This window comes from Suricata suricatta, chromosome 15, assembly GCF_006229205.1.
Source record: "Suricata suricatta isolate VVHF042 chromosome 15, meerkat_22Aug2017_6uvM2_HiC, whole genome shotgun sequence".
NCBI classification, from domain to species: Eukaryota; Metazoa; Chordata; class Mammalia; order Carnivora; family Herpestidae; genus Suricata; species Suricata suricatta.
This window is the reverse complement of record NC_043714.1, coordinates 45,957,918-45,984,573: the sequence shown is the minus strand read 5'-3', so window position 1 is coordinate 45,984,573 and position 26,656 is coordinate 45,957,918. Positions and strand designations below refer to the sequence as shown.

At 46.0% G+C, this 26,656-nt stretch overlaps 1 protein-coding gene across 1 annotated transcript in view; it reads right to left on the bottom strand.

Annotated features, from left to right (window-relative positions):
• Positions 1–26,656, bottom strand: part of BAALC (BAALC binder of MAP3K1 and KLF4) — a 45,403-nt gene that overhangs the window by 8,770 nt on the left and 9,977 nt on the right. Inside the window, exon 2 of the mRNA XM_029923311.1 lies at positions 3,982–4,148. Coding sequence (XP_029779171.1) covers positions 3,982–4,148 — 167 coding nt within the window. The remainder of the gene's footprint in view (positions 1–3,981; positions 4,149–26,656) is intronic.

Below are 26,656 nucleotides of genomic sequence, written 5' to 3'. Positions count from 1 at the left end.
AGGGAGGGGTAGAGGGAGAGGCAGACACAGAATCTGAAGCAGGTTCCAGGCTCTGAGCTGTCAGCACAGAGCCTGATACAGGGCTCGAACCCATGAACCATGAGATCAGGACCTGAGCTGAAGTCAGACGCTCAACCGATTGAGCCACCCAGGTGCCCCGGAAACCTTTCTAATCCTGTGAAGCACAGGCCAGTCGCATCCAGTCAACACATACTTAGGAAGCACGTACTAGGTGCACAGCCCTGAAGCAGGCTCAGGGGCAAGAGAATAAAGAATAAAGAGGGCTCTGCCCTGAGAGTCTTCTAATTGAATTGGTTTCTCTGCAGACCCTTAGATGAACGGTGAGTCTTGTAATTCTTCACTTATATAAGGTAGCAGCCAGTATATGGATGCATACATAGAGGTAGTGGAAGTCACCACACACACACACACACCCTCCACAACCCTATACTGCTAAATTGTTTTCTTTACCCAGGCTCGAACTAGAAGGTGCATCCAAGTGCCCCTCTGATGGGTCTCCCTCTCTGGTTTTCCTCAATGGTTTCTTTTGTCCCCTCCTTCCTTTTGATGACGTTTTTGTTTTCCTAAGAGAAACTCCTATTTACTTTCCACACTCTTCTTCTATATCTCATATTACCACCACCCAGTAGACATTCTGGGCTTGTCTCGTCTTCCTTTCTGGATCAGGCCTCCTTCTCTGGCCACGGCCGTTTCTGTGACTGCCACCTGTGCTGGTCAGGTGTGTGCATAGGGCCTCACGTCCTCCCCCAGGGCAAGATCCACCGTGTGTGTGTGTGTGTGTGTGTGTGTGTGTGTGTGTGTGTTGGGAACTGCTTCCCTTGGCTATCTCTGAGTCTCCTTTCTCACCTGTAAACTGGAGACGATATGTGAGGATTAAGTGAGATAATATAACAAAGTGCTTAGTATCCTACTCTGCTGCTAGGTTGTTATCAAAGGCCTAAGAAAGACTAAGCACAACTTAATGGCTTTAAGTTCTTACGTTCCGTAACTGGAATTCACCCACTGCTGGTAGCATGCAAAATGGTATAACCACTTTGGAAAACTTTATCAGTAACTATAAAAGTTGAATATATCCCCATCCTATGAGCCAGCAATTCTATTCCTAGGTATATACCGAAAAGAAAGGAATGTCCACCAAAAGGCAGGCACAAGAATGTTAATAGCTGTATTGTTCAAAATAGCCCCAAACCGGAAAAAACTCTAATGTCCTTCAAGGAGAATGTTACATTCATAGAACGGAATAGACATAACAATGAAAATGAGAAAACCTTTGCAACTCACAATACCATAGATGAGACTCACTAGCATAGTACTGAACAAAAGAAGCCAGACCCAGAAGAGCACGTACCATAGGATTCTGTTTATAAAAGCCTAAAATATAAATGAAGCTGGTCTATAATGCTAGATGTCAGAAGACTGATTAGGTTGCAGGGGTGAACGGGGACTGGAACATCCTAGTCCCCACGGTGAGGGGCGCAAGGGAGGTTTCTGGGGAGCGATAACGCTCTATGTTTTCATACTGATGATGGTACGTGGGTGTGTCATCTGATAAAAATTCATTGCCCTTATGACCCACGTGGGCATTTTTCTGAGGCACGTTACGTGCCGTAGATAGCATATTTGCCCTTCATCTTTTGCTGTCTCTCCCTGGGGACAGCGTATACTTTCCTGCCCTATTGAGGTTGGGCTTGTCCATGTGACCTGTTTGGGCCAATAGGAGATTAGGTGGCATGATATGAGCAGAGATAGGAAAAGTGTTCTAGAAGTTTGGTTTTGCCCTCTTGGTTTTCTACCAGTCATGAGAAGACATACCTCAGAGAGCTGCTGCATTTTGGCCCTGATTCCCACAATAATATACATGCAACAGACTAAGCTACACTTGGAGCGGAGCCTAGAGCCTAGAGTCAGGCCTAGCCATTCAAGTGGCAGCTGATTGCAAGAGGAAAGCAAAGAGATTGTTGTCTGAAGCTACTGGACACCGGTGTGCCTTGGTGCGCAGCATCACTGCGGCAAGAGCTGACCAACACCTGCTTCTTCAATAAAGTTAGTTCTTTAACATCTCTATGCTCCGTCTCTGTAATAGTCACCTGTTTCGATTCAAAGTCCCTGTTGCCCACCTCCAGCACTTCTAGGAACTATTTCTGTCATAAGTCCAATAAATGGTTTCCTTTTCCGCATACTGGGAGTGATCTTTCTTTACGATGCTCTTGGGAGGATTTAATGCACCAGCGGACCTAAAAGCACTTTGCAAATTGCAAAGCACAATTTTAAAGTGACGAATTGTGGGGCCAGGATCCAAGTGTGTGGATCCTGCCACGCACTAGGCAAAGCTGGTTCCTGCCTACCATGACCTGTCTGGACTCAAAGGGTGAGGACACATGCATTGGGAGGAAGCTGAGGAATGAAAGTCAAGGCCTGCACTAGAGTAGTCACCGAGCTTCTGAGCATAGTTCTGTGGGGCCAGCCCTTGGGAGAGGTGACGGTTATTAGGCTTCCAGTAGGCCAGCTCATACGGGGTGCCTGGGTGGCTCAGCTGGTTAAGCATCTGACTCTTGATTTCAGCTCAGGTCATGATCTCACGGTTCATGAGATCCGAGCCCCACCTGGGACTCTGTGCTGACAGTGTGGAGCCTGCTTGGGATTCTCTCTCTCTGCCCCTCTTACACTTGCATGCACCCTCTTGCTCGCTCTCTCAAAATAAACTTTAAAAATTGCTCTTATAAGGCCAGCTCATGCACAGACCAAGAAGGTGATACAGGACCATAGGAAGGCCAACCTCAAATCCACCTCTCCCACCCACGTCTTTGTTCAGTGTCTGAAGAGCCGCCAGCAGTGTTCCATTTCACCAGGTTGCCGTGCTGTGCGGCTAACCACCCCTTGCTAATCCCTGCTGCCTTCCTTACGGCCCTTCTCAGTTTACGAAGAGCAGGCCCCACTGTTCTCTCATTTTGGAATGATTTCTGGTGTGTGGCTAAGGAACCTGAGACTCTGAGAGATTAAGTGGTTCCTGCCAGGCCACTTAGTTAATGAGCATCAGAGCTGAATTTGCAACAGGTTTTCTAACCAAGGCTTAAAGAGGCAACTCACTCACGGGAGCAAGAATTCTATCATTAGAGAACCGGCTGCAGCCTCAGAAAACAGGTGGCACTGGCCTGAGGCACAGGACCTGTATGTTTTGACAGGGAAGGTGGGGATGGGTTTGGAAAATCACCTGACTCTGAGGAGGGTGAGGCATGGGGAAGAGGAGAGGGTGGGGGAGGAAGGGAGGAAGAGAGGAGGCCCCCCACTCCCGCCACCCTGCTCCCCCACCCCCGAGGCTGTGGTGGGCCTTTCAAGGGCATTCTTTCCCCTGGGAGGAGCTAGGGCCGGCAGTAAGAGCTCCGGAAGAAAGGGAAGAATCCAAAGGAGGCCAGCTGGCTCCGGGATGCCACAGCCAGACACTAAAAGTCTGATGGTGATGCTGCCACCACATTCTGCAATGACAGCCCCCCTTGGGGATGCTCCCCCTGCCCGCCTGGAGAAAGGGTGTGCCGTAAAATGTCTGGCTCGCCTCCTACCACACTGGTCTTGCTCTCTCCTTCCCTGTCAACCCTGAGCCCTGCCAACTGCCCGGCCTAAGCCTGGTTCCTGGGACCAGTACAGCCCCGTGTCAAGACGGTGAGAGTTGTGAAATGGAGATCCCCGAACAAAGCTGTATTTAAGCAAACACATGTTTTTCCTTCAGAGTACTGATAGCAAGGGCCCATTTCCCCTGATTCAAAAAAACACAACCACCAAGGCAGGGGGTGGGGTGGGGTGGGGTCCTGCTCTTTTCTTTGCAACAACATTCACATGGGGGGCGTGGAGAATTCCCACTGCTGTCACTGCTCCTTCCCTGGGTGCCATCTCAGCACGGCCTAGTCCTGAAGCAAGCTTCTCCCCCGTCTCCAGTCCCAAGTGGGTTCTGCGGCTGTCACCTACCTCCGTGGTCCGAAGGCCATTCTGTTTCTGGGTCAGAGGGCCTGAGGCGAGGCCTTGGGGATTGGGGCACTGGGTCCCACAGCTCATCTTCTTCTCCAGGTTGGGTGCTCCACCTGGGGCTGTAGGTCGGGGCACACCATTAGAGGACAGTCCATCTTCCAGGACACCTTGGGGAGGGAAGAGGAGGATGACACGTGACAGTTGCTGTAAACAATCCCCAAGAGTGTGGGGAAAACACCCACAAAGAAAATAAGTCACCAGAATCCCACCATACAGCATTACCCTTTTCTAAAAGAATGTGTGTGTGTATGTGTGTTTAACAAAAATGAGACTTTAAGATAATTTTGTAACCTGAAATGTACTTAACAATACATCAATGACATTTTCCCATTGAGTTAAATATTCTGCCGTAGTGGTTTTCACATTTAGTCTGCCATCGTGCGGATGTGTTATTATTTTATTTATTATTTATTTTAAGGAAGTTCTATGCCCAACATGGGTCTTGACCCCAAGATCAAGAGTCAGATGATCCACCAACTGAGCCCGCCAGGCGCCCCTGCATCAGTTTGGTCACTGTGATAGAAATTCCTTGGGGTTAAAGCTTTGTTCTTAATTCCTGCCTTAGTATAAGTTCCTACGAGTGGAATTACTGGTTGTACAGAGTTTTTATACTCAAGTCCACCTCAAGATGTTGGACTGAGCATGTGTCCTTTCTGTGACAAATGCCAAGAAATGATAGAATGAGGCTTAAATACATATCCTCACTGGAAAGCAAGGGGGCTACACGGGAAATTCATGGATGGAGAGTATCTGATTGAAAAGAGAGAAGGGGGACCAGGAAACACGAGGGCAGGAGAGCTCCCAGGTCGGGGACTAGAAGCCAGCAGAGGCTCTGTACCTGCCACACGAAGGCCAAGGGCAACCAGCTGAGGCCAGTCAGCAATGACGCAGCAGGCTGTGAGGCGGGATATTGTGATATGATAAGAAATACGTATTTGGTCTTTTTCCCCAGTTCCTGGCTTCGAGCTCCTAAAATCCTGATAATCTCTTGAGGGACGGGGTGGGGGGGGTGCGGGGGAGGCGGAGTAGCAGCATCTTTTGTTGCCACACTGGGTCTTTGCTCCAGTTGATGACACAGAGCTCCCAGGCCCCTGGGAATTGTGTGAGTGACAGGAGATAGGAGAACCGTCTGTTCTAATGGAGCAACTGAGTGATAGCTTCAGGATGAGGCTGCTTGCCAGAAAGATCTAATTTTGACTAGGTGCAAACACTTGGCAAGACAACTGCAAAGAAAACCCAACCTAGACAGAGCTTAGTGAAATTTCAAACACCGTTATTAACAAGAAAAAGCTTCAAAAGAGGGGGAAAAAAACAAAAAACAACAAAACAAGAGTGAGATTAACATTATGCTTTTTTCCCCCTGAAGTTTATTTATTTTGGGAGGGGAGGGGCACAGAAAGAGGGAGAAGAAGAATCCCAAGCAGGCTCTGCTATTAGTGCAGAGCTTGATGTGGGGCTTGAACCCATGAACCGCAAAATTATGACCCAAGAAGAAATCAAGTTGGTTGCTTAACCGACTGAGCCACCCAGGCGTCCCAACATTAAACTTATTATGAACAACTAGTGGATGTAAGGAACTTTGGAACAGTAGCCTCAAGATTTCAAAGGATTTGCACATTTTAAAGTCTTTTGTGATACATTGCCAGATTTAGCTCTATGAATTTTTCTCCAATTACCCTACTGCCGTCTGCCAATAGTGTATGAAATGGTAATATTCCCCAAACCCTCATAAAACACTGAATATATTCTTTTTTGTTTCTCTTCTTTGCCAACTTAAGAGGCAAAATAAAGTATCTCATGGCTTGGATTTACACTTAAAAAAAATTTTTTTTTTTTAATTTACATCCAAGTTAGCATATAGTGCAACAATGATTTCAGGAGTAGCTTCCTTAATGCCTCTTCCCTGTTTAGCCCATCCCCCCTCCCACAACCCCTCCAGCAACCCTCTGTTTGTTCTCCATGTTTAAGAGTCTCTTATGTTTTGTCCCCCCTCCCTGTTTTTATATTATTTTTGCTTCCCTTCCCTTACATTCATCTGTTTTGTATCTTAAAGTCCTCATATGAGTGAAGTCATATGATATTTGTCTTTTTCTGACTAATTTCACTTAGTATAATACCCTCTAGTTCCATCCATGCAGTTCCAAATGGCAAGATTTCATTTTTTATTACTGAGTAATATTCCATTGTATATCTATACCACAGCTGTATCCACTCAACCATCAATGGACATTTAGGCTCTTTTGCTTGGATTTACACTTCTTATTTACTAGTGTTGTGCCCAAGTTTTTAAAATCGCCCCAAATCACCCCAAAACAAAACACCAGAGACTGCTAGGGAGACTGAGTCACGCCTGCAAAAGCAAAGGGCCTTTATTACAAGCTTAAGCTCGGGCTCACAGTCTCCAGCCGACCCACTGGCCATGTGGAGAGAGCCCCGAACAAAGGCAGGGCAGGGCCTTTTAAGCCTTTGGGAGGGGGAGTTACAGGAAATGATGACAGGTGTACAGTGATCCAATCCCTGCCCCCCCATCAACACTGGCAGTTGTGGGAGCCAATCACACCATCCAGAGCACTGACCAATCAGAGTGGGCCCAGGATGCCCCATGTGGGGTGTGACTAGGCCCGCCTCTAGAAAGGTCAAAGGTATTGGCTGGCCTCCCCCGACTGGGCGCTGCAGGAGTTGTCCCTCCTTAAGGTGCACCCTTTCAGGAGAAGCCGGCGCCTTCCCCTTTAAGTACAGGGGAAGGCTGGATTGGACCTGCCGCCACCGCCGGCGGGGGACTGACCCCTCCATGGCAGCCGGGCACATCTCCACCGGAGGTGTGCCTACTGGCTCAGGGAAGGCTGGGACGGCCCGGTGGTGAGGGCCGGATCGGACCTGCATCCTTACACTAGAGATGCCATATTATTTATGTGTCTATGGGCTAATTGTGTGGGGTTTTTTTTTCAATTGTCAGGTCATTTGCCTTTCTTTTGGGGTGTTAGCCTGGCTTTGCTTTTAGTCAAACTTAAGGAAAACAAACAAAATCCTTTCCCAGAGTGTGGAGAAATTATTTACCAAGAGGCACACATCAGAAGCACAGTATATTTGATACACGAAGAGGAGGGGGCTGGTTGACTAGGCAGAGCTGATGAGGCCACAGTCCCAACACACCTGAGGAAGCAGTGATCCAAGCAACACATGGTACGTCCACATGTCACCCACTTGCTCTACAAAATGCTAAGAGGCCTCAATTGTGGCCACAGGATAAAGATCAGAATTCAAAACCCTGAAAGTCCCCACAGAAAATGGCTGGTCTAGTTTCCCGACTGGGGGGCTGTAGAACGAGGGGGCACTGTGGATGTGTTTCAGATGTGCAGAGAAATGGATTCTTGCCCCAAATCTTTGCGGCCCCTTCCTCCATCAGCTGGCAGACTACGCCCTTCTCTTTTCATGCCTCCTTCCATCCTACACCAAGAGGGCCTCAGATGCACGTGTTTGGGCACCCCAGCACATGTACTCTATCTCCATCTTGACTGCTCCCCGCGAATGGCTGCCCCTTGGCCCAGAGGAGGGCCAACCTGGAGAATGAATCAGGAGAAGAGGCCCAGGAAAACCCGGAAGCAGGCTTGGTCTGATTCGGGCTGGTAATTCCAGAGTCTCATAGACTAGTCTAGAACATTCTAGTTTAGAACAGAGCTCCTCAGTGTGATCCAGAGACCAAATTGTTGTTACTTGCCTGCTATGGCTTAAATATATACACTGAATACAAGCATTTAGAAAATTCTATTGCTGGAACATCTGATGGTGAACTTGTGTGACTGGACTTCTCTGACTTAATAGCGGATAGACCAGTTCGAGGGTTGTCAGATTCACACAGTGAGTTCCAAGTGGGGTGAGCTGTGTATTAGTCATGCACAGTGAGGCCACATATTTGTTTGTGTTCGACTGGGGGAAAAATAACCGATGATGAAGAAGGGCTGTGGGCTTTGGCAGGTATGTCCCTTTGGCTCCCAGATAACTTTCCCTGTTATCTAGGGAAGAGTAGGGTCAAGTGGGGTGGGGGCAGAAAAGGGAACATAAGATCAAGGTGGAGACCCCATCTACCTACGTCTAGGGTGGAACTGCCTTCAGCTCTTGGGGCTCCTGAGTGGGACTCAAGGCTAGCCAGTACTACCTTGACTAATTACCACAGTGGGCTATACAAATGTTACCATTTTCAGGGTGCCTGGGTGGCTCAGTTAATTAAGCATCCGACTTCGGCTCAGGCCACGATCTCGTGGTTCGTGGGCTTGAGCCCCGCGTCAGGCTCTGTGCTGACAACTCAGAGCCTGGAACCTGCTTCAGATTCTGTGTCTCACTCTCTTTCTGCCCTCCCCCACTCATACTCTGTCTCTCTCTCTCTCAAAAATAAATAAATATTAAAAAATTTAAAAACACCAACAACAAAATGTTACCATTTTCTATGTCATTCATGACTTGGTATCTGGGTGGGGGGTAGGTAAGAGCATCTACAGAATGCACTATGGTGCTTCCAGCCGGGGTGGGGAAGGCCACCCTCTTATCTAAGACCTTCAGGACACGTATCTGAGCCCATCCTCCCCATGGACAGGCCCCTATGGGATTTAGAGGCATTGGAACACAGCTCCCTTCCTTCTCCCCCTGACAATGCAACCTAGTTGCTAACCCAGAAGGAGGAGGGCAAGGCAGAAAAAGGCGGCTGAGGGCACTAGGGACCAAGAGCAGGCCGTGGAGAACACATCCCAACGAGGCAGACAGGCAAAGGGACATGGACTCAAGCATGAGTCATAGCTCCAAGCCCCTGGCACCTGCTACTTTGTTCCATAGGCCTTCACTTACAAACCACAAAATAAAAGATACAATTATTAAGAGTTTCCAGAATGCTGCAGAGTGTTAACTCCTAACCACAGAGACCTTCTGAGCTCAGCAGACCCATGCAGCCAGTCCTGCCAATACTTAAAGATAAAGGTGGAGCTGCTGTGGCTGAGGTACAAATGGCCACTCCTGCCCTCTCAGCAGCTCCTCTGTTCCCTGGGCATCTCTGCTGAGCCTCAGGGTTCCTAGAAACATAACTGGAAAGTCATTCATTTGGTCCAGTGTTTTTAGTTTTCATTGATGGCTACTTAAAAATTAGAACTCTGGTTTATTAATCCCCAATCCAAGGATTTCCTCGCTGATTAAGTAGCAATAATAATTCCTACTTCATCGGTTGTTGTAAGGATGAAATAAGAACATACATAAAGATTCCAACATGTTTGGCACATATATTGTACTTATTATTATTCATGGTCCAACACCAGCTGTCTCATCTCCTCCTGGTGCCACACTCCATTAGCCATATTAGTTACCTACTTGATTGTGAGCCATACAATTGGTGCCTGTTAAGTGCTAAAGGACAGGCCCACTGAGCCTGATAACTAAGCAGAGAAGCTCTGATGACAAGCAGAAAAACAGGGCCAGGCTTCAGGATGGCATTGCTAATAGAGACCAGGGATCATCTGCTGGTGTGGTCAAGACATCACTGCAGGGGGTCAGGAATATGGGGCCATTTATTGTTACTTTTGCCTTCAATAAACCAGGTGATTTTGCTTCATGAATTTCATTTAATGTGTTTCTAGTTCTAACCAAATCAACGTTGGAAATTTTGTCAATATAGAAAAGCACAAAGGAAGAATAATTTTTACTTCATCACCCAGAGCTACCCCCTGCTAACGAGGTGGTACATGTCCTGGCAGATGCTATTGGTGCCCACCCAGGTCCACTTTCCTGGTCCCTGCATCTGTCCTCTAGCTGTGGTAGATGTTGGTGGCTAATGGCCCATGGCTGCCCTCTTCTCCTAAGGCTTGTCCTTGGCTGAAGGGAGCCCCCTTACCAGGAGGGGCTTGGGCAGTTATATCAGGGACACTCCATGGCCAATAACAAACCAAAAGTTTGTCAGTATGTGTGTGGGTGCAACAGTCCAGCCCCCTGGCCTCTAAGCTGGACAATTTCTATCCCTTTGCTCCAAAGTAACCCATTGGATCAGGCTGGGACTAGACTAATCCTGAAACCACATCTCTGCCCAGCTCCTCCCCCTGGCCCATCCTACCTCTCTTGTTCTCTCCCTTACTTGGGTCTTCTTCCAGGAGTGTCTCCAAGAGACGCTTGCATAGAATTTCCATCTCAGGCTCCGCTTCTAGAGAACCTAGGAAGTGGATATACCCTGCATGCTGGATACATTCCTTCTGCTCTTCCACCCTCACTCTCCCTTCCTCCCCTCCCTGTTCCATGTCCTGACAGGCCCTTGTCCACTGGCTTCTAGTTGGGTTTGCCAATGGACACCACTAGCTACTGAGCAGAGGGGTCTGCAGCAGCATCCTGAGGTTGGGTGTTTGTTCCCCTAGCTCCATCCCTGCAGGGTGGCCATGGATGCACTGTGTCCTCTACACACTCCTCCACCAGAAAAAGGTACAGAACCAAGAAACCCCAAAGAGACTGTGCAATTGGTAGGATCCTGACGACTTCAGGGAAGGCTCTGCATGGTGGGAACAGAGGACAGATGGCAAGTTGTTGAGTAGGACGTTGCAGATGCTGCATCAGTCAGGGTTCTCAGCGACAAGCAACAGAAATGGACTCCAGTGACTTAAAGTAGGAAAGTGATTCATGTAAATGATCTGAGAGGCTCTCAGGATTTCCAAGAGCTGGAGGTTGAGGCACAGAGGTTATCTATCCAGGCACAATGTCCCAAATCCCTCCACGGACCTTGTCCTACCAAGCCCCATACCCTGGAAACTGGCCTCAGCATTGCTGCCACACTTATACTAAAAAACCTTTTCTTTTCCCTGAAGTTTGAGTTCAACGGGGTGTCCTAAATTTTATTTGGCAACCCCCAAGTGTCCCAAGCAGGGGGACATTGTTGTGAAAGCTGCTAATGCAGTAGATCCTGAGGTGCCCTACTCCATGCCAGCCCTCTCAAGCCTGAAAGATGGGAGAGTGACTCTTATTTTATAGCAGAAGAAACTGAAGCTTACCACAGGTCCTGTATATTTCCAGTGTGTGTGGTATGAGCAAATATGCATATATCCTTCAAAGAAAAACTCCCAGGTAGGCAGTTCTCAAATTTTAGAAGGCATGAGACCCACCCAAGATGTCTGTTAAAATGCAGATCCCTATGTCCAACACCCAGAACTTCTGATTCAGTAGGGGCCCAGACTAATGCATTTTAACAAATTCCCTCCCCTCTACCCCATTGCCAGTGATGCTGAGACATGGTATTCTAAGACTGCCCTATTTGAGATTGATGTTCATGCCAGTCTCAAGAGTTACATGCAAAATACCCATCTATATTTTTCCCCCAGTGAACTCTATAGTAGTAAATTAAGGGACATCTGTGTGCCCCTAGGGTACATCTTTTTTTGACATCCTTCACAAAATTTTCATTCCATCCAGAAGACAAGCCAAATTACTGATTTTGCCAAAAGATGGGAAACAGCTGTGTCCAAAACTTGCTGACAAATTCCAACCAATGACTTCGTGCCAGTTTCGTGCTATTTTAGAAAGGAATCTGGGAGGCAGGCGGCACATAGAAATGAAAAACGAGAGCTGGAAGCCATGTGGAGAACAGGACAAGGGGCAACTTCTCTTTAACCCAAGCACCTGGCTTTCTTGGGTGAAGGTGATCACACCGTCCAAAGTCATTGAAACTACCTGCGGGTCATCCCCTCAATGACTAAAAACCAAAACAAGACACTCATAGTCTATTTGGGCAGAAGAATCTCCTAAAGTCACATCAGATGAAATTCTGGCTCATCAAACACAATCTGGGCTCGGGCCCTGAACACATGGCTGACAATAATTTTGTCTGAACTGAGGTTTGTATTAAATAAACCGCAACTATCCAGCCTCTTCAAATTTGTCTCCTTATTTTTCAAAGTGAACTAAAATGGAGAGGTATTTGTCATTTCTTCAATCTGATGAGTAATTTTTGAGTACACACTATGTGTAAGACACTGTCATGTGGCTTTTTGTAAGGCTAATATAAGGAAATCCTCTAAAATGGTGAGTTATATTTATTGTCAATTGATTTTGAACAAGGGTGCCTAGACAATTCAATGGAGAAAGGGTTTATCAACTACTGCGTGGTGACTACTGGCTATCTACATTTGAAAGAATGAAATCGGACCCCTACCTCACACCATGTACAAAAGTTAACCCAAAATGGATTAAAAAAAATCTAAATGTAATTACTAAAACTATAAAACTCTTAAAACAGGCATAAATCTTCATGACCTTGGATTGAGCAATGGTTTCTTAAAAATCCCAGAAACACAAGCAACAATAATAAAAAAATATATATAATATATAAATTGGACATCATAAAATTTAAAACAATTGTGCTTCAAAGGGCATCATAAGGAAAATTAAAAGACAATTCACAAAACAGGAGAAAACTTTTGTAAATTCATATCTGATAAGGGACAAATAACCAAATGAAAACATGTGCAAAGATGTGAATAGACATTTGTCAAAAAAAGATATGCAAATGGACCATAAGCCCAGGAAACGATGTTCAACATCACTAGCTATCAGGGAAATAGTGAAAACTATGAGCTACCACCATACACCCACTGGAATGACTATCGTAGGAAAAGACAGATTAAAAAAAGAAAAAGAAAAAGACAGATAATAACAAGTGTTGGCGAAGATGTGAAGAATTTGAAACCTTCAAACACAGCTGGTAAAAGAGTGCAGCCACTTTAGAAATCGGTCTGGCAGCTTCTCCAAAGGTTAAACACAGAGTTACCATATGATCCAGAAATTCCACTCCTAGGTATATACCCAAGAGAAATGAGACCCCACATCTCCACAAAGACTTGTAGAAGAGTGTTCAAAGCATCATGATTCATAATAGCCCCAAAGTAGAAACACTCTATATATCTAACAATGACAGATGGATAAATAAAATATGGCATACACGTACAATGGAATATTGGCAATGAAGAAAACAAAATACTGGTACATGCTGTAACACTAATAAACCTTGAAAACGTGCTAATTGAAAGAAGACAGTTATAGGTCACATATTATACAACTCCTTTTATATGAATGTCCACAAATAGGTAAATCTCTAGAGAGAAAAATAGATTCGTGCTTGCCTGGAGCTGGGGTTATTGGGGGGAAATGAGGAGTGACTGCTAACAGACAAAGGATTTCTTTTCAAGGTGATGGAAATGTTCTAAAATTGTGCACAACTCTGAAAATAGACTAAAAACCATTTAACTGTTCGCTTTAAATGGGTCAGTGGTATAGTATGTGAATTTTAGCTCAATAAAGCTCTGCAATGTAAAAAATTGTGAACAACACATTTTGGGAAGTTATACTGATTGAAGAAGATAAAGAAGCACATATGGATTTGAACAGCAATGGCCAGGGAGAGACTGACCAGGGAACTTGCACAGTCTGTAGGCATAATGGCAGTACAAGCCTAACAGGGGCCAAAGGCCATGGGTCCTCACTAGGAGAGTGTCGGAGGGCCCTTGTTTCCCGAGATGGGTTGCCAGCCTGTCACGTCCGCCCTTGGCCATGGGAACTGGTAGAGGCAATGGCTTCCCCCAGTACCCAGCCGTGTGCAAGGAAGACACCCACTGAGAGCATCAGCTGGAACTGAAAGGATCCTGAGAAGAAGCAGGCGGAGTCCGTCTGTCCTTGGTGAATTGAGGCCTGAATTCTTCTCTCCCCAAAGAGGCATCCAAGGACAGCAAACAAGCTAATGAACTGGGAGGCAGCCAAAAGGAAAGATCAAAATCTCGCTTTCCTTCTCTCTACTGACATTGTTAGAATCCCTCAGTCTAACCTTTTCCTCTCTCCCTTTGATCCTCTCCTTCATCACTTCTTCCTCATCATAGATCACTTGTTTGTTCTTTTATCCTGTGTCTTTGAATTAGCCAGTCATTTGAGAAACATTTGTTCCGTGCCTACTATGTGCCAGGCAGCTCCCTGGATGCTGGGTTACGCTGGAGGCTAACAGTATAGTAGGACTGCCGTCTCTCAGCTCAATCTGCCCTCCACCCACCTTCCCTGTCTTCCTGCCTCTGTCAGTCTGTACCAAGTCCTCCAGTTCCACACCAGAGAGGATAATGGGCAATGGATGGTAAAGGTGGAATTCCCATTGGAAGGGGAAGAAGGGAAGACAAGAATTTGAACTGCTGTTGACAAAATTATCTATGGCAGATAGAGGGCGGGACAAGGTGGTGAACATTTAGAAGACGATGCATCATATCCATCCATGTATCTACGTTCCCCTTCCTCCTCCACGTGGCCCAGTCCGGATCCCACCTTACTCAGGCTGACACTGCCCATCCAGGGAACTGTGTACCCGAGCAATCCCAGGCACCCTGAAAGATGGTACCCTTGCCATGGAACACTCTCCTAGGGTGACCAACTGATGGTGGGGAGGGAAGGCCCAGGAATAGGGTGGAGTCCCAGGAGGCCCATCCTGAGCCTGGTGTAACCCTTGGCCAAGGCTCTGCCCATCATGGTCCCATTTCTGCTTGAATGGGGAGGCTTACTTTGATCTTTTCTTCCTATCCCACTTCCATATGTGTGCACACAAGGTACCTTGCTGTGGCCTGGCTGCTTTCCAATAAGTTGGCAGACCTAATCAGTCAGGGGCTTAAAAACACCCCAGGATTATACCTCACACTGCTCCCAAGGTGCCCGGCCCCATGCTAGAATTAGCCTGCCCTTTAGACTCTTTTACGTGGTAAAATGTTTCCTTAGAGAAACAGTCTTTTCCCGTTTTCTTTTCCATGTCTTTCTCCCTGTTTTCTTTTATTCCTTGGTTCATTCACCTTTGGGATGGTTAGCCCTTTAAGGAAGTGGCAGCTTATTTCTTGGTGTGCTTTTTTTGTTGTAATTTTTTTGGTTTTTTTTTTTTTTTTTACTCCTTAATACTTTCTGAGTTTAGTACAACCAGCTTCGTTAGGAGGCTCTGTCCAGGCTGGCTGTAGCCGGCACTAAATTGTCCGGTTAGGTAAATATTAGATGTGAGGTGATGCGTCCTTAACAGTATATCTGGGTCAATAAGAATTATGGGATTTAAGTCGATTGTAATATTTTAATTCTTGAAATTTTAGAGTCATCCAAAGAAATGAATCAATCAATCCTCTAGCATCTCGGAGTGCCTACACTGTATAGTAAAGGGCTGTTATTAGCGAATATAAAACACTTGCCTATCTGAATTCTTTACGCTTCTATAAGTTAACTAGAAACTTAGCAGTTTATTTAAAAATTACTGAGGGGGCGCCTGGGTGACTCAGTCGGTTAAGTGTCCGACTTCAGCTCAGGTCATGATCTCACGGTCTGTGAGTTTGAGCCTCGCATCGGGCTCTGTGCTGACAGCTCAGAGCCCGGAGCCTGCTTCAGATTCTGTGTCTCCCTCTCTCTCTGACCCTCCCCACTTCATGCTCTGTCTCTCTCTGTCTCTGAAAAACGAATAAACCTTTAAAAATTTTTTTTAAAGTACTGAAAATAGAGCCATGCAAAATTCAAAAAACAAAGTATCATTTCCTACCTATCAGAATGGCAAAAGCTAAGTCTGATAATATTCAATGTTGAAAGCATGCAGTTTAATGGGTTCTCTCATATGTTGTTGGCAGGAGTGCAAATAAAACTATTCTGGAGGACAATGAGCAGAGTCTATTCAAGTTTAAGATGGGCACGCCATTATGACTCCACGATTTTACTCCTTAGTGTTGACTGTAGGAAACCTCCTCCCACTGCATGAAGAGGACTATTGAAGACACTCTTAATACCACTGGAATGACGAAAATTGTAGCCAACATAGCCATTCGTTGGGTGGGTAATTACTAAACAGACTGTGTTTTATCTACCCTACAGAATTCCAGACAGTTTAAAAGTATGCAGACTCACACAGATGGAAGTCCAATACACAGCAAGTGGGACAGAGCAAATAGAGGGTAAATATGTAAAAATAACAGCTTCTACATAGGGAAAAGCTATGTTATGAAAGTTATATTTTTTGCATAGGAATACATATGTGTATGTATTAACCTTATGTCTCTATATGTATATGTGTGTATGTGTATGTATATATGTGCGTATGTGTACACCCAAAAACTGATCACAATGCTTGTCTCTGAGGAAAAGGGAAGGAACAAGATCAAAAGGTGGTTAATGGGGCCTCATCTATAACATTTCTACTTTTCAAATATATCACTTTTGAAATAAAAATGATTTTTAAAAAATAGAGCCATATCATAATCTGCCTTTTCTCATTTGTAATGGCTTTGGACCCATCTAGAATATTTATTTAGCTATTTATTTTTTTAGCTATTAGATTACATTTAATCATCAAATATGCTATCAAAAATAGTCATTAAATATATCGGCACTCAAGAATGAGAGCAGCACACAAGCATGAAAACATCTCTGTGGGCCCATTCTACAAAGAAAGGTCAACCATTTTAAAATCAAAGGATGGGGGGCACCTGGGTGGCTCAGCCAGTTAAGCGTCTGACTTCAGCTCAGGTCATGATCTTGCTGTCCATGAGTTCGAGCCCACATTGGGCTCTGTGCTGACAGCTCAGAGCCTGGAGCCTGCTTCAGATTCTGTGTCTCTCTTTCTCTCTGCCCCTCCCATGCTCATGCTCTGTCTCTCTCTGTCTGTCAATAATAAATAAATGTTAAAAAAAATAAAAATAAATAAAAAAAAATAGAAGGATGAGATGTCTCACTTTCTTTAGGGCAGTCCGACAACTCACTGGGGCATCCTAACAGTGAGTGTGGATGGAACTCATGAGAGTTGTTGGCTAGGACCTGGGATTACTTACAGGACTGAACTCAGGCACGGTTAGTCCTCACGCAGGGTTTAATAGAAAGACTGGATGTTGCTGACACAAAGATCATAGAAGAAGTGAAATGAACTCATATTTCTAGGCTTCTGCTTAGCACTGGCCTGGGGTCAGAGCTGAGGGTAGAAAGACAGGAAGACTCCGGAGATGACTGGTTGTTAAGAGCGTGGCACTGGAATTTGTTTCCCAACTTTACTTCATTGTCACACCAACTCTGTAAGTCGGCGTCACGATCCCTTATTTTCTCAGAAGAGGGGACTGAGGCTCATGGAGGTGACGTAATCTGCCTGAGGTCCGAGCCACACTGCTACCCCAGGTCTCTCAGTCTCTAAAACCTTTGCTTTCAATGCATTTGTGTTTACTCATATAATTAAAAAAAGCACACAAAACTACAATGAATCATGTTCTCCCTCTTCAGGGCTAGGCATTAAGGAGCAGACGTATATCATCAAAATAAATCAAAGACTTTCTGTTTGTTGTTTTAAAGATAATCCACAGCTCAAAGGTCTTACTCCTCAGGGAGGAGCCGGTCTTGACAAGACTTAGAATCCATGGAACTTGCCGGCAGAATCAAGGGGGTCACACGGAAGTACAGTGAGAAGATGAGCATATTTTACGCAACCAGTTGGGTGCATTTTTGACCCCTGTGAACCCTGAGATTGTTGCTCTGCCAGGGTACCCCCTGACGACTTGTCACCTCTCCTCCAATACTCAGAAGCCACGGCCAGGCTCATTTTCTGCACTCAACACCTTCAGTTTCAAGGGCGAAGCCCGTTGGCCTTGGGCAATCTCTACTCCAGGCAGGGTCATGACTACCTGCTCCCAAAACCAGAGCACGGCAGCCATCCGGTGACCCAACCAAGGGACAAGAGAGGCTGTGAAACAAAGAGAAGGAATAGTGGCCTGTGGAACCACACCCCCCTGCACAGCCAGAACAATCTTTGAGGACTACGAATCTGATCCTGACCCATCCCTTCATCAAGTTCCCAGGGCCTTTGCCATCAGCTCCCAGATCTCGAGATCTCGACAGTCCCTCGTGATCGATCCTGCTTCTCCTGGCAGCGTGAGTTTGCGCTCTCCCTACGGTCTCTCAGTCTCTCTGTTCCAGCCTCTTCGGACATCAAAGGCACCTCACTGCCTTCACAACGCTCTCTCCTCTACTCAGAACGCTCCTCCCTTGGCCTGGTTAGTTCTCTGCCTCAACTAAAACATGACTTCCTTTGAGGGGGGAGGGGCTTCCCAGAATCCTTCCTCACACTAGGTTGGGCTCCCTTCTTTCTTTTCTTTTCTTTTTTTAAATTTTTTAATGTTTATTTAATTTTGAGAGAGAGAGACAGAGCATGAGCAGGGGAAGGGCAGAGAGAGGGAGACACAGAATCTGAAACAGGCTCCAGGCTCTGAACTGTAAGCATAGAGCCTGATGTGGGGCTCAAACTCACAAACTGTGAGGTCATGCCCTGAGCCAAAGTCAGACAATTAACTGACTGAGGCTCCCAGGTGCCTTTGGGCTCCCTTATTTCTGCTCCATGGCCGCATGTACCGCTTTAGAGCATCCGGGACTGTTGGAATTTTCCCCCCATGCCCCCCTCCCCCGTGCCACTAGCCTGGTTGCTCCATGAAGACAAGGACCACACCTATCTTGTTCATTGCCACGCGTGGCATGTATCAGGCACTCAAAAGAATGTTTGTTGAAAGAGTCCTGAACCACTGGGGAGACCAGAGCTCGCCTCATCCCTGCAAGAGGAGGCTGCCATGTAGATTTCTAGATGTCGAGTGTTTTCTCCCGTATGTAGCAAAGGCTGAAATTCCAAAAAGAACAAGTGCGAATGCAAATCGTGCTTGCTGTTCTGATGACTGTGCAACTATCAGGGAGAGAAGGAAAGAGTTCACGTCAAGAGTGAGATGAGCCTCGGACAGACTTGTCACGTGATGCAGATCAGTCTCCCACACCCTCTCAGGTTGCTGTAGCTCCCAAGGGCTCCCAAGCAAGGCTGGCATCTTGCCAGGATTCAGGGCTAAGTGCAAAGACAAAGGCCGTCCTGCAGGTCTCCCCAGATTCCACTTTTGCCTCTGTGGGTTTCAGGGGCAAGAAGACCAGACGGTATCCCACTGTGGACCTCACAGCCCTCTGGTGAAAGCAGTCCTCCAGCAATCTGAGCTCAGTAAGGCCACCCTGGACCCAGCAAGAAGAAGGCTGATGACAGGGCTGGGCAATGCTGCCTGGGGGCTGGCCACCACACTGGGGGAGAGGCGAGTCACACCGGATGTCCCTTCCTCTCTGGACAGGTGGCTGCACTGTAGAAACAGAGCCTTGATGATGGGGCTCCAGAAAGGAGCTGAGGGCCTGACCCCTGGGGCTTTGATTCCAAGGTGGAAGGTCTACAGTGGCATCTGTGTGGAAGGGGAAGGCCCCTCCAGCCTCCGAAAAGCTCCCTCCTTTCTGCGGATGCAGAAATTCCTTAGCTGGGGGACAGTATGTTTTACAGCATGATCAGCACTAAGGTTGAAAATACAGTCACAGGAGAGGGAACATGGTAACTTAAATTCACCTCTCTTCACCTCTCCCAATCGTTTCAAAGCAGGAAGGATTGTTTGCTAGAATGACCTCCCGACTTGCTTCTGGGGTTAAAAATCCATATTAAAAAAAAAAGTGGTGGGGGTGGGGGGGAGACCTGAGTTGAGAAGAAAACAGTGGAAGGAAAAGGAAAGAAAGGGGAGACATTAAGTTGATTTATTGAACAGGGTTTAGAGGGAGAAGGAATAGGAAGCAGAAGAGCAGGATCAATCAGAAGGGGAAAGGGGAGAGATTTGCGGGGAGCAGGGCCTGTGCCTGGTTTGTAAAAATCAAAAATATCTAAGAGTTAGAGGATCTCAAAGAGGTTTGGTTGTACATCAAAAGTGAACTCTCTTCTGGGGTGCCTGGGTGGCTCACTGGTTAAGCATCTGACGTTGGCTCAGGTCATGGTCTCACGGTTTGTGAGTTCAAGCCCCACATCATGTTCTGTGCTGTCAGCATAGAGCACCCTTCGGATCCTCTGTTCCCTCCTCTCTCTGCCCCTCTCCCATGTGCTCTCTCTCAAAACTAAATAAACATAAAAAAATAAACTCTTTGCAAAATCCTGCCATTTGTGACAACATGGATGAAATTGGAGGGCATTATGCTAAATGAAATACACCAGACAGAGGAAGACAAATACCACATGGTATCACTTCTATAAGGAATCTGGAAAAGAAAAAAGAAGGAAAGAAAGAAAGAGAGAAAGAAAGGAAATAAATGAAAAAGTTGGATTCGCAGGGATTAGAAAAGTAGCTGCCAAAAAAAAAAAAAAGAAGAAGGAAAGAAGAGTGACTGTGGAGTGGGAGAAACAGGATGAGTTGGTAAAGGACACAGGCCTTCGGCTGTAAGGTCCGGTCTGAGGATCCGATGTCTACCATGGTGACCGTGGTTAATTACACTGTGTCGTATAATTAACTGCAATGAGCTATGAGAGCAAGACCTACGCGTCCTCTCTCAGCCACAGACAGAAGGTGAGCCCGTGAGGTGAGGGATGTGCTCATTAACTCAACGGCAGGAATCTTTTCACCATGTTTGTCAAATCACCCCGAACACCTTAAATATCGTACACGTCTGTCAGCAGAACACCTTACAATTCAATAAAGCTGAAAAAATAAACCCTTCCCCTTGTGACACTTTTCTTGAGAGACACAATATTGGAACTTTTTTTTTTCTTCACTCCACATCTCTGAACCTGACTCCCTTTTGACACAGAACCTCTTGGGGCCCTGAGAATCTGTGAGTCGAATGACTTAGTCGTGTCCATTTAACACGTAGCACTGGTGGCCTGCTGGCTGGATGCCCCAAAGGAGTGAGCTACGGTGGGGGCGGGGCAGGCACAGCCTTCAGAGCCGGGCAGGCTTGGGTTCAAATCTCAGCTCCGCCCCTCGCAAGACATGGGACCTTTCTTGAAGAGAGAAAATAATAGAATCCACTGTTTGTTTGCTTGTTTGGGGCTACCAAGCATCAAACTCTCTCCGTGGATTACTCCCATTTCGCAGACTTAGATACCTTAGGTACTTAGATACTTAGATATCTAAGGATACCACCTTAGAGAGGCCAACCAACATGCTTGAAGAGGAAGAAACATCCACTGGCGGAACCAGGACCCCAAAACTCAGACTACCCATCTCCTGTCTCTGTCATTGCCCCACTGCCTAGCATCACTAAGCTTCACTTTCCTTGGGCGTAAAATGAGAATTCTGATACCTGCAGCAAAGAGCGGTGAGCAAACAGCAGAGCAGATGAGCCTGGTGTAGGGTCAGGGTTGGTTTTACAACGCCTCGCCCCCCACCACACACCCCCCCCCGCCCCAGGCACAATGACGTGCAGAGGCCAATTTCAGATCCTCCCTGGAGGGTGAGGCAGGGTATGAGGTGGGTAAAAGAAAATGGAGAAAAGCCATAGGGACAAGAGAGCTATCATCAAAGATCAACGTGTCGCATTAACAACGTTACCCCAGCTCTCGTCCAAGTGTAGCAACCCCTGAGGGGTCCAAGACCCAGCCGTCAGGGGCCCTACAAGGCCAATCGAGAGGACAGAGGGTCAAGCTAAAGCAGAAGCCTTGTGTCTCGAGCAGATTGCTGTTACCTTGGGGTCTGTTTACCACGTGTTGTCGGAGGGCTGCTAGGTGGCACACGTGACAGAGATAAAATGTAAAGCATACAGATCATTTGGGCTGAGTAGAAATGAACAGAACCAGCGGACAACAGACCCTAGGGGAGCGGTCTGTGCAGCCATACATGCCTCCTGTACCTTCTCCACGTGCCAGGCTATGTTCTAGGGCTGAGGACGCAGCTGTGAAGGAGAGAGACTCTGTCTTTGCCCTTTGAGTGACATTTGGGATGTGGGGAAAAGAGATGTCCGTGGGGTATTTCTAGTGGCAAAGTATAAAAACAGGTCAAAGAGAGGCCTCAGAGGCCAAATCATGAGTGGCTATATGTACCTTGTCTAGGAGTTTGGATGGTGTCCAATGGCAATGGTGTTGGACAATGTTCGGGCAAGGGCAGCCTAGGAACCGTGTGGGTGATTCGTGTGAAGGGCTCAAGCCTAGAGGCAGGGAGTCCAGTGAGAAGAGCCTGGCCTTTGGGGGTCTGCCTCTTTCTAGAGCTTCCCTTGGCCAACTGAATGTATTTTTCTTTTAATGTTTTATTTATTTTTGAGAGAGAGAAAGAGACAGCGCGAGCAGGGGAGGGTCAGGGAGAGAGGGAGACACAGAATCCGAAGACAGACTCCAGGCTCTGAGCTAGCTGTCAGCACAATGCGCGACATGGGGCTCGAACCCATGAACCGTGAGATCATGACCTGAGCCGAAGCCGGACGCTCAACTGACTGAGCCACCCAGGTGTCCCCTGAGATGATGATCTTCCCAGCTCACTCCCCACACGGAAACCATTCTCAGAAGGAAGGCTGCGACTGGTAATTATGCCATTTCAGAAAAATGCCCTTTGCCAAAGTACACATCTGACAAGTGCGATGGAGTATTTAGGAAGAAAGAGAGAAAAAGGAAAAACAATAGTAAATTGATTAGGATAATCAGCTGTAACCACAATCTCGATAAAAGGGTTTTCTGTAACAATTTCTAAAGGACACAGCCAGAAGCAAAAGGATTAAGCCTGACAACTTACTTACTATGTAGCTCACTGTATTAATGTTCACGTCATCGGGAATATGTAGTGGCGACATAAGACACAGATGTTGCGGTTTTCTATAGGAAACATACATTTGAAAACTCCAAATGAGCCAATTGGATTCTTAATTTCTGAAATGCAATAACTAGCTCTTAAAATCCCTGGTCCCTGTCTCTGCAGTTCTCCCTGGATAAAAGCAGGTTTAAGCTTACGCCGTTCTCCTAAGAAGTCAAGTTCAAGCTCCCCACCTCTGACAAGTTCCTGCAAGGTTCTAGGAGTAGGTGCAGTTGGCTTTGCTTTAAATCCTATTACCATTCTTGATATTTGCAGAAGGAGGTGGTTTCCCCAGTGAAAATGTTTGGACAGCATCATCCACAGAGTCAGTGACCTGTTTGTGTGAGCTGATCCCGCCCTAAATGCACAGATTCCATTCCATTGTTTAGTGTACTGAACCAGGGGATGGGAAGCCTGAGAAAAAGCAAAATTCCTCCCAGGGATTTTCTTCTAAGGAAGTTTTCCTTCAGTGTAAAACAATGGCAATACTGATTTTTTCTTCAGCTTTCCCATTCAAAATATCTGAATCAGACTTCAGGGGTGTGCAAGGAGGTGGTTGGCCCTGTCCAAAACTTCATGAGGCCAGGGCGCCTGGGTGGCTCAGTCGGATAAACATCCACTCTTGGTTTCAGCCCAGGTCATGATCTCACAGTTCGTGAGTTCGAGCCCCACACTGGGCTCCACGCTGTCAGGGTAGAGCCTGCTAGGGATTCTCTCTCTCTCTCTCTCTCTCTCTCTCTCTCTCTCTGGCCCTCCCCTGCTTGTGCTCTCACTTTCTCTCCCTCTCTCAAAATAAATAAATAAACTTTTAAAAAAGTTCATGCATCCAAGGTTCACACAGGGACACCACAGACACAGTACTGGGACTTGTGTCCCGGGCTCCACACTGCTGGTTCATGGCTTTATAGCTTCTATTCAGAAAAGCCAGTACTTGGTGGTTCTTGCACCCCTGAGAAGACGGCCACTTACCCACCAATTCTGTTTCCTGCTCTCTGTTCTAGTACATTCCTCTCTCAGAAACCATATCCATCTTCACTAGGTTAGCCCACAATGGATACCCAGCTCTCTGCTCCTTTCAGTGCATCTCAACCAGTATTTGCTGAATCCCAACACACGCCAGACATCTCACTAGGCTCTGGTGACTCACAGAGGCATAAGTTACCTTCTTCACCCTGCAGGGACTCACGTCTGCTAAGAGAGTCAGAAACAGACACTAACGCAGTCCTTGTAAATCGAGTCAACCTGGGGTCCAGTCTCAGAATGACGTTCTACTGAAGAAAACAATGTTCAACACTCACGAGTTATTAGAAAGTAATCTAATTGCTTTACTTACTACTTGCTTAGAGAAAAGCAAAGGGAGTTCCCTTCATAATTCACGACAACAATTTCTAATATCCCTAGATAAACACCAAGTGGTAATCTGGAAAATGAAATTATGGGCATAATGGATATAAGACAAAAACTTCAAAGACGTGGAAGAGGATGGATGAAAGAGGATGAGGCTGGAAGAAGGAAAACCGGTGAAGACTACCAACTATCTGGAGGCAAGAGGTGACGAGGACTTCAACGTCAACAACGGGATGGTGGTCAGGAGAACAGGGTGTGTTCAAGAGACAGGGAGGAGAGAGGAATTGATTCAGGCAGGGATGTTGACAGTCCTGCAGAACCAGCTGTCGTCTCATTTTTCCACTTGGAAGTCCCTCAAGTCACTTTAGACTCAATATGTCCAAATGGAACATACTACTTTCAATCTGGCTCCCCTTCTTGACTCTCTCATCTAGGTCAGTGATGCCACCAACTTTCTAGCCTCTGGCTTTAAAAACATGTAAGTTATTTCCTTTCTCTTCTCCATCCCTATGGTCATGTCTGACACTAAGCCCTGCCATTGCTTCCTTTGGCACACCTTCCCATAGCTCTTTGCTCTCCATTTATGCTCCCCCTGGAGAGGTCAGGTGTACCTCACCTCTGGATTATTACAGCAGCATACAGATGGCCTCCTTGATTCCAGTCTCTCTCCACCATGTGGCACATCCACATCATGGCAGGAAGATGGATCTTCCCAAAGCATGGCTTTCTTCCTCATTGCATCAGGTCCAAACACCTCTGCCAGCGCTCAAGTGCTCCACGGAATGGGCTTGCCGTAATTATCTGGGCTTCGTTCTAATCAGATACCTTATCCTCCAGGCAGGTGGTGTCCTCTGTGCCCCATAAGTGCCAGGCTCTATCCCACTTTGTGTTACTGCTTAGGATGACCTCCTACCCAGTGTTCTCCCCCCTCCTTCACCTTTCCAAGCTGGTGAAGGCCAACGCTGATCAGTGTTTGCTCTATGACCTAGTCATCTGTGGTCAACATCACACAATGTGGCGCTAAATGATTCCCTGCTTGTTCCAAGTGCCCTGGTTTTCTCTCCCCAGTGAGGCTATTCATTTATTCAAAAACAAAATCTATTACTTTGCCTACCTACTTCTACTAACCTGGGAAGGCAAAAGATCTCCAGAGAGTTTGGTATTTTGGTTTTTGCTCTCATTTACATTATTTTATTCTCAAATGGAGTGTGGGAAATATAATTTTGACCAATTCTTTTTTTAATTTTTTAATGGTTTTTAATTTATTTTTGAGAGACAGAGACAGTGTGAGCAGGGGAGGGTCAGAGAGAGAGGGAGATACAAAATCTGAAGCAAGCTCCAGGCTCTGAGCTAGCTGTCAGCACAGAGCCCAACACAGGGCTTGAACCCATGAACTGTGAGATTATGACCTGAGCTGAAGTCAGACGCTTAACCGACTGAGCCACCCAGGCGCCCCTAGACCAATTCTTAAAATTTGTTCTCTACTTCATTTTTAATTATTAAATGATATATCTATTTTTTTTGACATTTATTCATTTTTGAGAGACACAGACACAGGATGAATAGGGGAGGAATAGAGAAAGAGGGAGACACAGAATCTGAAGCAGGCTCCAGGCTCTGAGCTGTCAACTCAGAGCCCAATGCAGGGCTCAAATTTGTGGACTGTGAGATCATGACCTGAGGTGAAGTCGGATGCTTAATCAACTGAGCCACAGTCGGATGCTTAATCAACTGAGCCACCAGGCGCTCCTATTAAATGACATATTTAAAGTGAAACTATAACATATGTTCAAGTCTTATAACTTGGTAAACAGGAACATCACTATTTCTACAAACTGTAGTGAATATATTCCTTTTTTTAAATCAGAGATTTTGATGTTCCTAAAAATGAACAAAAGGGAGTTTCTATTTATGGAGAGGCCACGACATGTCAGGCACTGAATTAGGTGATTTTTAAAAAGCCTCACTACTATCCTGAGATGGGTACAAAGACATTTTTTTCCCATAAAAGTTGGTTTTTATTTAAAAGTTATGCTTAAAAATAGTACTTGGATATGAAGTTGAAGAAATGCACTTTGAAGTCTAATGGAAATTAAAAGTACTTTAATTGCCACATTTCTGACTTTACAAAGAAAATAATGAAACATTGTTTTAGAAAGTTGCCTATTGAAATAAAGCTGTGAGATTTCACAAGCAGTTTTAGGAAAAATCTAAAACATGAATAAATCAAGAAATAGAAAAATATAAATACTCATCACAGTTGAATATATCTTCGCATATTATCAAGCAAAAATCAAAGTGTTTATAAATTTCATGCATTGAAGGTTGAAGAAGGGAGAAATACACCAAATTATGGGGCTATAAAAAACATAACCGGAAGAACATGCAGGTAACATAGGGTTCCTTTAGAACTCCCTACACCTTCCTAGCCCCGAGCTCCCCACACCAAGCATTACAATTTGCTTAAACATAGAATTATCAGTCCTTCCTCATTTTAAGAGGATGTATTCTCCCTTAAAGAGTTTCCCGGGGCACCTGCATGGCTCAGTTGGTTAAGCATCTGACTTCAGCTCAGGTCAGGTCTCATGGCTTGTGAGTTCAAGCCCCGAGTCAGACTCTGTGCTGACGACAGCTCAGCTCTATGTCTCAGAAATAAATAAAACATTAAAAAAAAAAAA